At 40.8% G+C, this 12,500-nt stretch overlaps 1 protein-coding gene across 1 annotated transcript in view; it reads right to left on the bottom strand.

The window, feature by feature from the left end:
* Window positions 1-12,500, bottom strand: part of LOC137985329 (uncharacterized) — a 40,928-nt gene that overhangs the window by 23,628 nt on the left and 4,800 nt on the right. Inside the window, exons 3-6 of the mRNA XM_068832916.1 lie at window positions 4,100-11,485; window positions 3,022-3,258; window positions 1,643-1,951; window positions 44-97 (exon numbers count right to left, since the gene is read on the bottom strand). Coding sequence (XP_068689017.1) covers window positions 44-97; window positions 1,643-1,951; window positions 3,022-3,258; window positions 4,100-11,485 — 7,986 coding nt within the window. The remainder of the gene's footprint in view (window positions 1-43; window positions 98-1,642; window positions 1,952-3,021; window positions 3,259-4,099; window positions 11,486-12,500) is intronic.

Genomic DNA, 12,500 nt, shown 5'->3' with positions numbered 1-12,500 from the left:
TATTTGTGGAATTTACTTTGATTCTAATTAAACGTTACATCACCTGAAGGGGAGATCTTGTCGTTCCATTCGTTGTTTCCGTCTGGCCCTCGAATTTCTGTAAAGAGACAAAAGACGGCAACGAGATATGACGGCGCTGTTCCGAAATTTGAAGAATTGCTGGGAACCAGTCGATAGATTGTTCAAAATATCACTGTCATTAAAAAGTAAGCCGGACTATTAAAATGTTCCCAAAAAAATTAAGAAAATTTAACCAAATATCGCAAAGTAAACGCCAAGAAATGTCTTTTGTTCCCAAAAGCGGGAAAAATACGCATGCCAGGAGCTCAATAGGCGGAGCCTCTCTCTTCACGAATTCATTGAGTCAACCCGAGTAAAGTTATTTTTAGGAACAGGTTTTTTCCCCGAAAAGTATCATATTCCCCTTGACGCTGAGATAGCTCTGTTTTGATTGGCTTTTGCAACAGTGTGCGCGCTGAATCTCCCACGGGAGGCGTTCTATTTAAGCAATAGAGGACATTTTCCGTGTTTCCATAGCTTCATCTAAACACTCGGGGGAGTTGGAAGTCCTCTATTGCTTTTATAAAATATTTCTCCAAGATAATTCGACAAATGAAGGAAAATGCTGTTTTTTTTTACGTCTTGATTGAAACAAATTTTCTTGATACATGCTCATATTTCCTACCGGCCAATCAAAACGCGCGTCTGACTACATAACCAATCAAAAGTCGTGTGATGTCACAGCCGTGTTTCTAACCTCTCGTCTAAACACAGCTATTGACCAATGAGAGTGCGGGACCTATCCTAATTATTTTATAAAAATAAATCTACTCGGGAAAAAGTTGACTTCCAGGCCAAGTATGGGAGATGGAAGCTCCCCTTGATGAGCTCCTGTGCATGTGTTGTGTGGCGGACATCACAAAAAGAGATTTTAAAAAACGCCCACTATACACCTTATTCCAAAATGGCCCCACTTCAGTAATATTTTGCTTCATTGCAAATTGGCCTTTTTGGCTTCATTCAAGATTAAATATGCTTGTGAATTTTACGTTTCAAAGCTAGGCCAAAAGAGCCAATTTTCAAGGAAACAAAAGAATACTAAAATGGCTGCTATTTTGGAATAAAGTGTATGTCACGTAAACACGAGGTTCTTAGTCTCTTTGGGGGGTGTCACAATTCCCTCTGTATCTTTAAAACGGAGTGATTTGATTTTAAGTCATCAAACGTCACGATCATTTGCCATTGTTACCTTGAAAACATGTTAAAAGACCGGCTTGTCAAAACAAGCCGACAGTAATTACGTATATGGCTTTTCGGAGTTACCTGGATTTTTCGAGAAATGGGTTCCAGGCCTCGTTTTAAAGTTTGCTGAGATCTTACATTGATATGTAATATAATAGCACAAAGCAAATGCCTTTTATAAACACGTGGCTTCATTGCTTTCTTTCTCTAATTTATAGGAAGGAATAGGCTAGTCTAGTTTTCCCCTCTCGTCACCTACTCTTCAGCGACGATGCCTCAGCCAATTCCATGCGTAATGAAAAATCTATCACTCACATAGACTAGAGTGACTGTTATGCAAGTGTGATTTAGTTACAAATAAAAGTACGGAAAATTTTAACGGAAGAAAAGGTCCACCGACCGTCGTCACTGTCTTGTGAGTGTCTTTTAACGAACGACATCTGGGGGCTAAAGATGTCATCAAGAGCTGGAGAGGTCTGGCACGACTCCACACTGAAACAACTGACGAGGAAGCAAGTCTCGGTTGATTTGAACGCCACGTCACAATTTGGCTTCTGACAGCATCGTTTGATACACATCCCGAAGTCACCTACATCCCCGATATTTGTGAAATTTCCAGCTCTTTTCCCTAGACGCAGAGTGAGGTCATCTGTTGTCTTTCCCGCGACGCATACTGGAGCCCGGTGTTTTCGATGCTTTTTTCCTGTTTCTAAGAAGACATATTATATTTAAGTAAAATTGGCCACGATTTCAGTTAATGAAGCAACTTGTGCAGTGTTGCGCAAGAAGCCTGAAAATAATCCAGGTTTGAATGGGACAGCTTTCACTTAGAATTACATAATCTTACTTCAGATGTATGGAGATTTCATATATTATCTATCGCAGACGCACATTCACCTATTCTTGGTTTGTATCCACGTGATGAGACGGCCATGCTGGTGTAGAAAACAATAGAAACTGGCCAAATTCCCAAGAAAAACATTTTACTGCATTATTCTCAGTGCACACCAACATGGCCTCGGTTATGTAAGATGCAAACCATCAATTACGGAATACATTAGGAACTTGCAAGTAACCAGCTCCCAGAAGGCATGATAGCTCAGATAATAGTTGCTTCATCAACTACGATGATCACTTATATTTATATTTACACAACTGTAAATTAAAACAGCAAATACAAAAGGAGACAGGGATGGCCGAAACTGAAGAACATAAAAGCCTGGGCATACGGCTACAACATCTGCTTCGACAACCGTTCGATTTTTTTGAACTCTGTTGAACGATGTTGACCGCTGGGGGGCTAACGGTTTCAGCTTCTATTCAACATGTTTCAACGCGGTTGAAAGGCGGTGGCAAACGGTTTTGACATCGCTGTTCAACAAAATCGAACGAATGTAGAAGTAAATGTTGAAACCCTTTGCCCATGCCTTTAAAGGGACTGCTGTTGGGGTTTTTGAAAACTGTTTAGCAGCCTAACAGTTTTTCAGTCAAAGTTTCTCTCCGTTGTTTGTGACTTAAATTATGTATACTAGGTGGACATTTGTCGAGAACCTTTAAGTTGTGTTGCTTAAATTTCTGGGTTAACGCTAAGTTGCATAGCGAGTATTAAAACTGCACAAAGTCAACTGGACTGCCTTGACATAGCCCCTTTTAGTAAGGTGTCAAAACGCAAGTTTGATTCGTGCCGCGGTACTGCCAGCTCGAAAAAAAGAAAAAGAAAAAAGAACTATTCAAACTGACCATGAAGAATGGTACAGCGGCGCATTTCATTAACTATACCTGAAACGTCGTCAGTTTGAGATTCGTCCCCGAATCTGGGTACTGAAGGAGTCGTCGCAGGAGACGGGCTGGAATGGGTGGGGGATGGCGTTGTCGACTTCGCTTGTTGACTGCCTTTGGTAACATTTTGCACCGAGGATGTATGGCCTGCCGTGGTTAAAGTTGTCGCTTTGGTAGTCTGTGGCGACATTGTGGTGTTTAAGAGTGAGTTTCGTTGAACATTCTGTGGAGGATTTGCTAAAAAGGTATAAAAACGCTTAGATTGTCAGGAGGAAAATGCACTGATCGTCGTACGTTGATGAAAAATAATATCAGTTTGCATAACCAGCAATATTTTTTCTCATCTGTTCGATTTTCCGAATAAAACTGAAAAAAAATTCACAAATACACATCCTGGAATTAAGACTTCTTCAACATCTCTTTTTCTAACATTAGAAGGAGAAATGGAAATGAATTTTTTAACGAAAATGGCGTCACTTGCATTTGAAGATTCGTGAAACTAAGTACGTGAATGTTGAAAATTAAAAGGCTTTTATATACCTTTCTTGATTAACAGTCAATAAATGCAATTCAAAATTCTTTTACTTAATGTATGCTCTAAACATATCTTATCTCGAGAGATATTTTTTTTCTTCTCATATTGTCTGCTTTCCCCTTCTCTCTCATTTTGGCTTATCACTTTCTTTTCGTACATAGCATTATTTTGTTAGCTTTTGTTCACTGCTACACACCTCAAGCAATCCTTGATGGCAATTACATGGTAAAAGTATTTTTTAAAAGTACCTGTCGTTGACATGGTGCATTTGGAGAATCTTGCACTTCAATGCGTCTTTGTGAATTGAAAAGGTGCTAATTATTGCGAATGAGATGGTGACGATGATGTGTGTACATTCGGAATGATATCCGAGTGCAATCATTTGACATTTCATTTATAAAACAATAAGCACCAGAACATGAATCAATGACCTGGTTCTCTGGCAAATATCCTGCTAGGAGCACTAGTCTTTCTACGAATTTGTCAAATCTTATCATCATCATCATCCTTTTTATCTATCAACGTAACAAATTTTGTATTTACCTAAGGAGGAATTCTTCTCTGACAGCACTTGACTGCTGTTTGCTGGTCGTACAATGACTGATTTCTTTCCTGCGCCTTCTTCCTTAAAAAAGCCATTCAGGCGATTTCTGTCTTGTTCCTGATCACTGCTTGTTAAATTTATCTTCGGAAGTACGGTTGATTTGTTCTTAGCAGCTAGAGGATTAATGTTTTCATGTTGGTCTCTTGAAGCAGGAGGCGGCGTGCTCAACTTGTTCATAATGTTTGTGATTAGGGTAATATTGGTTGGACTTAAAACTGAAGACGGCGGAGTAGCTGGATATTGTCGCCGAACCGTTGGGTGAAATCTTGTTTTATTACCAACGTCAGATATACCCAGTAAAGAAGAGGGAGGGGCAAATAATGTCTGCGCGCCTGTGGACTGCATTTGGCCCCACGGCAGGGAGACATCTGACTGCGGCCGACGCTGAATTTTAAATGGCGATAGCAGTGAATTGGAGTCGCTTTTATTGCTGGGCACCGGGAGGGACATCGTACGCTGGATCCAGTCCCAGTACTGCTTTCCAAGGCCTGAATTCTTAAATGGACGCCAGTTGGTCCCACCAAAGCTACCCCATGAGGGGCTGGGCTGTCGCGAACTGGGACTTGTTGGCCGAAAATATCTCAGTGGGTCTTTAAAATATGATGGAGGACGAGGTTGAATCGAATCTCTGCTATCAATGTTGCTGTTTTCGTTCTGGTTGTAATACTTAGCCCACGGGTATCGAGTGGGCCTGTTCTCTTTAAATCGTTGCCAGTTAGGACTGTGCCCCCAAGGCTTTTGCTCCCAGTCTTGAATGCCATGGTACCAGTCTCTAGAGGTCGGTACCCATCGATCATAGCTCTTGTGCTTTGTTTGCCAGCCAAAATCAGGGGGAGGCTGTGGTAAGCGATTGTCATACCGAGGTCTGGACTTGTGGTATCTATAACGATAGTAGTAGGGATTCTGGCTACCATAGTTCCAATACTCAGAGCTTTGACGATCGTTGCGGTGCTTGTGTTTCCAATGCTTTTTTCGATACTTCTTCTTCTTCCTCTTGTGATTTCCTTCTCCGCCATAAAATCTATCACTGTTAGAGTCTTCATCGTGATTTGACGACGATGCATCGAAGAAGCCCCCCGAATCATCATAATCGTGCCCTTCTTCGTGAAAATCTTGGCGATGCTTCCATGCTTCCTGATCCTTGTACTTTGAGCTAAATTTGCGATGTTTCCCATACTTTGGATGCCGCTCAAAAAGATTGGGGGTACTGTGGTCTCCAAAGAAGTCATGATCGTAATGGTGACGTTGTTTTGTCTGCGAACTGTCTTGAGAGTCCCGACCACGATTTTCAGAAAATTTCCATCTGTCTTGGTCATCATCACGAGAGTCTTCATCTACGGGATAAGCCTCCTTTTCCTTTGTAAAATCTCTGTCATCATCCTCGGATTCCTCCGTTGGAGTCTTTTCTTTTATTCTGTGATGTCGTCGGGACGGTTCTGCATCATATTGACGCGATTCCTCGCTTGGTGCGTCTTCCTGTATTTTGTGATGTTTTCGAAAGTGTTCCCTCTCTTCATATTTCATCTCGCGGTGATGCTCGACGATGCCTGCGTCATGACGTCCTTCAAATTTCTCTTCATTTTTGTCGTTCTCCATGCGAGGTTCATAATTGTGATGGCGATGCTGATAGTCGGAATACCGTTGACGCTCACTGGCACGAAATTCGTTTTCATTGTCCTCTCTGTGATAATCTAAATTCTCACTCTTTTCTCGGCGTTTATGGTGCTCTTCTCTGTTCCTCGCACTATTATGATGTTGAGGACTTGATCTTTGTTCCTCGTCTTCTTTCCTCTGATAAATAAAAGCTGATTTTTTAAAGTTTCTCCTCTTGTCGTGAATCATTTCATTACTGTCTTGGTCAGATTCCTTAGATTCCATATACGATTCGTGATGATGCATATGGCTTAACTTTGAATCTCTTCGATGGTGATATCGATGATGATAGGTAGACTTATGACGAAGCTGGGAGTAATCGCCCCTGTGATCGTCTGAAATCTCTATCCTGCCTTCGTTTCTGCCATTTTCCTCTCGGTGATACTCGTGTCTTTGCCGATGATGACGTGTTTCACTTCGTTCTGTTGGTTTGTCCTCATTGTCATCATCTTCGCTCTCAGAATCTTGACCCAAAACAACTCTACTCTCCTTTCGTTTCTCATTCGGCCGTTCCTTTTTCTCGTCGCTGGCGTCCTCTTCAGGTATTCTCTCATTATCGTCAAATCCTTTGCTTTCATCGCGAGCATAATCTCTGTCATCATTTCCACTTTTAAAAGACTTCACACGGTCATCGTTACTTTCATAATACTTGTGTGTCTTTTCCTTTTCGTGGCGTTGTTCGTGTTCGTCATAATGAGGTTTCTCGTCGTCATCATGAAAAATTCTGTGTCTTCCAGTTTCCACTTCGTAGTTGACCTCAGTGCTCTTCACTGCATCTAGGGCTGGCTTTTTTTCTTTGTCTTCGTTTTTGAACGTTTGTGTTTTCCTACCTTTCCTATTCCTGTGGTACCCATGCTTTCCTTCGTTTCCATTACTACTCTTTTGGTAAAATTGTCTGTGAAATCGTTTCCTACCAGTTTCGGTCAATTTGTAGTCCATGACGTCGGTTCGTTTCTCAGCACGTTCTTGCGTCTCCTCCTTGTCTCCATCTGTGGAAGTTTCAAAGGTTTCAGATGGTTTCTTCTCGCTTTCCTCTTTGCGTTTTTGGTGTCTAGAGTGCTTTGCATTGCTGATGTAATCGTCCTCTCCACCAAAATCCTCGTGCGATCCATGATTATGAGTTTTTGCCACTTTGTAGTTTGAATCAGTTCTTTTGTCTTCTCTCTCCTCGCTTCTCTCTTGCTCTTCGCCCTTTTCGTTTTCGTCCTCTTCCAGCGTTTGCTTATGGTGCCTTGAATGCTTTTCTTTCTTCTTGTTATCATCCTCGGGGCCAAAATGTTTGTGATGAGAACGACTGTGAGTCTTCGCGGCATCCTTTTCCTGAATGTCATCCTTTCGTTTTGCCTGTCCTTTCACATGGTGTTTCCGTTTCCGGCGAGTTTCCTGCTCTTTCTTCTTTTTCTTCCTGGTTTTATGCATGCCTCGTCCTTTGTACCCTTCCCCTTCATAAGTGGCTTTCACTTTTCCAGGAATAACCTTTCCAACCCATTTATTACTATTATATGTCTTTAAACGTGTTTTATGATGATGTTTATTGTTTCCGACCTCATCATGGTGTTTGTTCCTGTGTCTTACACGCTTGGCATTGTTCCTTTCATCAGCACCATTTCCACCTTTTTTCAAGATTCTGGTTTTTTTGTGCTTGTGTTTCTTGCCTTGGTGTCTTTCCACCATGCCATTCCGAGCTCTATACTTTGATCTACCACCTTTATTGTTATTACGCGACTTCTGGGTCTTACGTTTGCTTCCCTCTTCCTCCTCGTTCGTTGAATGGTTTTCATCACTGTCATCTCCAAAATGCTCACTTTTACGATGGTCATGGTAATGCTCACTCACTTTCTTTCCTTTGACTTTGTGAGAAGGTTTTGACTTTTTCTTTGAACCTTCACCATCCTTCTCTTGTTGGTATCTCGTTTCTGTCTCCGTATCCATTTCACCGCCTTTATACTTTGCTCGTCGATCTTTGCCCTCTTTATCGCTGTTCTTATCTTCCTTTAATTTCATCTTTATGTTTTTCGGGAGATCTTTGGGTGGAATATCGTTTGACATCATTATATCAAAATCAGCGTCGCCTAAATCTTCAACGTCTATAGAATCAATATGTTTCCCTCTGTGGCGCCTTCCACCAGATTTCATTGAAAGCTCCACACTGTCCGTGCGGTTGCCATCTTTATGAAAATGTGATAAGAATACGTTTTTTGCCATCAGACGCTTCCCTTTATCGTGTTGTTTGACTGAAAGAACGGTATCGTTTGGTGCATTGGTTTTTCTTAAAGGAGCACTTCCTACATTACCATTAGTATTTTGGACGATCGGTACAAACATTACGTGATGAGGTGTGGATTTTCTCTTTTTCAAAGCAACTTCACGTTCAGTTGTGCGGAACGTAGAACGCCAACTGGAGCGTTGTGTTGTCTGGAAGTGTTTGACTTTCTTCTGAAACGACGCAGGAGAAGATTCTTGCAAGTGTGATTTGTTCCCATGTGAAGAGTGGAGTTTTTCAAACACATCTAATCTCGTTGAATTAACAAGAAAACGCGCTCCTTGTTGGTGGTGATTTCCTCCTTTCGGCCTATGTTTCCTGAGATCCTCTTTGCGATGAGCATACTTCATAAGATCATCTATCCCGTCAAGTGTCGACTGCAATTTAGAAGACTTTTTCTTCGTTCTCTTGGAAGACCTCACACGGTTCACAGACTCATGACCACTTATTTCTGGGAACAAAGTTCCATCCTTTCTATGCTTTTTCTTTCCATTGACATTAAGAGATTTTTTGGACTGGCCTGCTATCTCATACTTTCCATGGGCATTAAGAAATTTTTTGGACTGGCCTGCTATCTCATGGAACTTCGCCGTATTTAATATTTGGTTTTTTAAGCTGTTGCTGCTTTTATTCCTAGGTTCCAGAGGCAAAATAATTTTGGTTTCTGTTTTAGTAACTTTGTGCTTCACTCCTGAACTTGCAGGAAGTTCTTTTTCCCCATTTTTTGATTTTGCATTTATCGCCAATATCTTATTTGAAATTGTTTGAACACGATGTGCAGTTTCGTTCAATATGGTCTTGGCATGTGTCTTTGAGTGATTTTCCTCTGCAGTTTTATTTTTTGTGACCTCATTCATGTCAACAAGTTGCTTAGCCTGCTTTCTCACGTTGGAATGATGTCCTGGACCCTCCTTAATGGTTGTATTGTATAGGACATCTCTCAACGACGACAAACTAAGAGTTGCGGTTGCATTTGCTTTAACACCACCCTTTGACGGTTGAGACTCCTTTAGGGGCTTGAAACTGCTTTTGATCATTGGTGTGTTTACATTACTTGCCCTAAGCTTTAGATGTAAATTGTGTGCATCACTTACGTCGTTTCGCCTCGACGATTTCTCACGGCCATTTTTTGGGGAGAAATCCACATGTTTTCCTGATTTTACTTTTTTGAGTTCATCTTTCATTCGTTCGTTGTCACTACCATCTGTCCCTAGCTCAGCCAAATCCTTTGCAAGGTCTACTTTTCCAGTTACATTTCCTTCTCTCGTGGACGTATTGTATTTCTTTCCTTGCTTCTGGATTGGCCTTGTTTCCTTTAAAATACCGGAGTTAAAGTTGCTTGCTTTACGAGGCAAATTCATATCTTTTCTTGAAGAAGTATTTATGACGTGTTCTCCGACGTTTCTTATAACTGTATCGTCACCATCGGATCCAAGTTCATCTGGATCATCAACATGAGTGATTTCGTCTGTCTTACCTTTTGTTATCGATTGTTCATCTTCCTTTTTCGTCTTTCTCTCACGTTTGACTGCCTTTAAAACGTTGTACTTTCCGGTCAATCGCACGCCTTTTGACGACGGCGTCCTTTTAGAGTGTTTATCCGATCCAAAGACAACGGGATTTTCTTTGAAATTCGCCGTGTTAGTCTTTTTGATTACGAATTTCGGGTGTTTTTCTTGTACGTTCTTGTCCCGCTTTCTTGAGTTTGCGGTGTTACTTGTCTGAGGCAGACCCACTACTTTACTTGAAATCAATGACGTCCTGTTGCCAAATGACCAATCACTATCCACCATATTTTTCTTAAGATTGTATCCTGTAGTTTTACTTTTCCTCGCGCTTTTTTCGTCATCGGTAAGAGTCCCTTTGTGACGCTTTTCTGAATTGGAGAGGCTAACTGTTTGAGGCAAGAAGGCAGCCTTTTTTGCTGCTATCTCACTGTTATTGACATCTGAACCAAGATCATTTAAATCCTTAGCAAGATCTATTTTATCTCTTTCTATATTTCCCATAGTACTTTGAATGTTCCCAATCTTTTCTCGTTGCTTCGCCGTATCAGCAATAGCAGCGTTCTTGGACAACTTTACAGTCTTTTTCAATGCCACTTTATTGTCATCCTTGTCATTACCTAGATTATCCAGATCTTCAACAAGATCAGTCTTTATTGAATTACTTTCTATCTGTTTATTTTCCAATGCAGAAGCATTGTTTTGCCCTCTGCCTTTCTCCACTTTGCGTCTCTTACTATCCTCAAAATCCAAACCTTGAGAGCTCACGTGAACAACTTTCTTTCTCATTTTGTTTTGTGCTGCTCTGTGGCTATTAGGCCTTTTGGATTGCCAAAGAATCGCATTTACTTTATCTTGGCTATGAAAGTCACCGCTGGGATATCCACTCTCCCCATTCCCATCTCCACTAAAATCCTTGTCTCCCCCACTCCAAACATCACTTTCTCCACTTATTTCTTCATGCCCGCTTAATACTTTTTCATTGTCTTCACTGGACCCTTCATCCTCAGCCCCTGCACCTCGGAAGATTTCCCTTGGATGTGACTTTCCACTGAAATGACTGTCTCCACTAAAATCGATGTCTCTGCTGAGCTCTTTATGACCTTCATAACTCTCGACATTTTTAGAAAGATCTTCCTTCATCCTCAGTCCTGAAAAACGGCGAGAAGATCCCTTCTTTGTGGGTAGGTGATCCGAATTTTTTGAATTACCCTTTTGGCGCACTTTGCTATCTGTGAAGTCTTTAGATCCCTTGCGTGTTGTGATAAAAACATTATTGTTTACGGGCTTATCTTTTGTCCTAGCACGAATTGTGCGAGACCCCTGTCTCAGGCCATTGACAGTCTTTCTTATTTGTGGCCGTACGACTTTCATTTTGGCGTTGGCTTTAGAGGACATCACCCTCTGGGATCCTTTGTATATATCGTCTGAGTGATTCAACGTGTTTTCATCTCTTTTTGTTGAATGTAATTTCGTTTTTGCGGAGACATCATGGGAATAACGGCCTTTGCGAGCCTTTGATGCTGTTTTATCGTGTCTAGTATCCCCCGTTGGCTTGGATAATTCAGAGGTCAAGTGACCTTTCATGTTCAGAGGCTGTGTGTGTGATTTGGTGCTGTGTTTCGGAAATGATGTTATTGACGACAATAAAACACCTTTTGCCGACCTAGAGATATCTTTCCGCTTGGCAAATTTCTTACTTATTTTCTTGTTTGGTGAACTGCTCAACACCTGCGAACGGAGATTCGCTTTTAACTGATGGGTTCTTCGTTCATCTTTTCCCACTTGTGTTTGCGATATTAACGTGGTAGGCACCGTCCTTGAATCGAGATTTCGATTGTCATCTTCATCCGATCCCAGTTCATCTGGGTCTTCGTCTTCATCGTCCAAGCTTCTAGACACCTCTGATGCAAGGGAAAAATGAGTCTCTTAAAAGAGAGCTATTTCACTTTCTCTGGCCTAACACGATCAATCTCTAGATGCTAGGAATAAGCTGCCAAGTCGGCGTTTATCAAACAACGAAATGGGTGTGTTGGTACACAATTTTTCAGTTTATAAATTTTATTTGAAGCATCACTGATTCATTATACTTCACTTTCTTTTTGGGTCGATTGGTCTAATTTTTATTTTGCGACACAGAACATCCACAGAACGAAGGAATGTTGATTGACAGTTGAAAATCAAATGTCACATATTATAAGGATCCCGTGAGTGAAAATTAATTGGTTAATTTACTAGGCATTCACACTATTCTAATAAAGAATCCTCTGGTTCCATTTGTGTACCGCAACGGTGGTAGTATTTATGATAAGATGACTTTTCTGTATAGACCAAATCGGCTAAGTCAATGTTGTACCCTTTGGTAATAAAACGTTTTGTTCCAGGTATTTCCATATCAAATAAATGTTAATGCTACATTATAATGAAAATACAATACACAAAGAATGGACTTGAATTGGATACAACAATGAGCGGTTAGACTATTTGGTCAATACATAATAGGTTGATTCAGTTTATTAGGAACAATGCCAGTGTTCTGGGAAAAAAAGTACACTTTTTTTATAAGGACGTCTAATTTTGAGGCTGAGGATGAAAGTTCATTTTTTTCCCATTTGAGCCTGATAACGTTCTTAAAGTTGTGTGTTCACTAAGTTCTATTAAAAACTGAGTTTTTCTTCAGTGTATAATGCAAAAAGAGAGGTCATAAGAAAACCACATCGTTAATTTTGAAAAGCGTCCGTAAGTATTTGACTTAATTGTCCTGTTGGACTTCTGGTTTTGCATTTCTTTTACCTTTATTTATACTACTCACAAAAAACAACAACAACAACAACAACAAAAGCAAATAATATAATCAGAATAAAAACATTCTTGACTCACTCTCAGCCTAGGTATGTTGACTCTGTGCAAACGGACGCA

This window comes from Montipora foliosa, chromosome 14, assembly GCF_036669935.1.
Source record: "Montipora foliosa isolate CH-2021 chromosome 14, ASM3666993v2, whole genome shotgun sequence".
Taxonomy (NCBI): domain Eukaryota; kingdom Metazoa; phylum Cnidaria; class Anthozoa; order Scleractinia; family Acroporidae; genus Montipora; species Montipora foliosa.
This window is presented reverse-complemented; position numbering and strand designations above follow the sequence as displayed.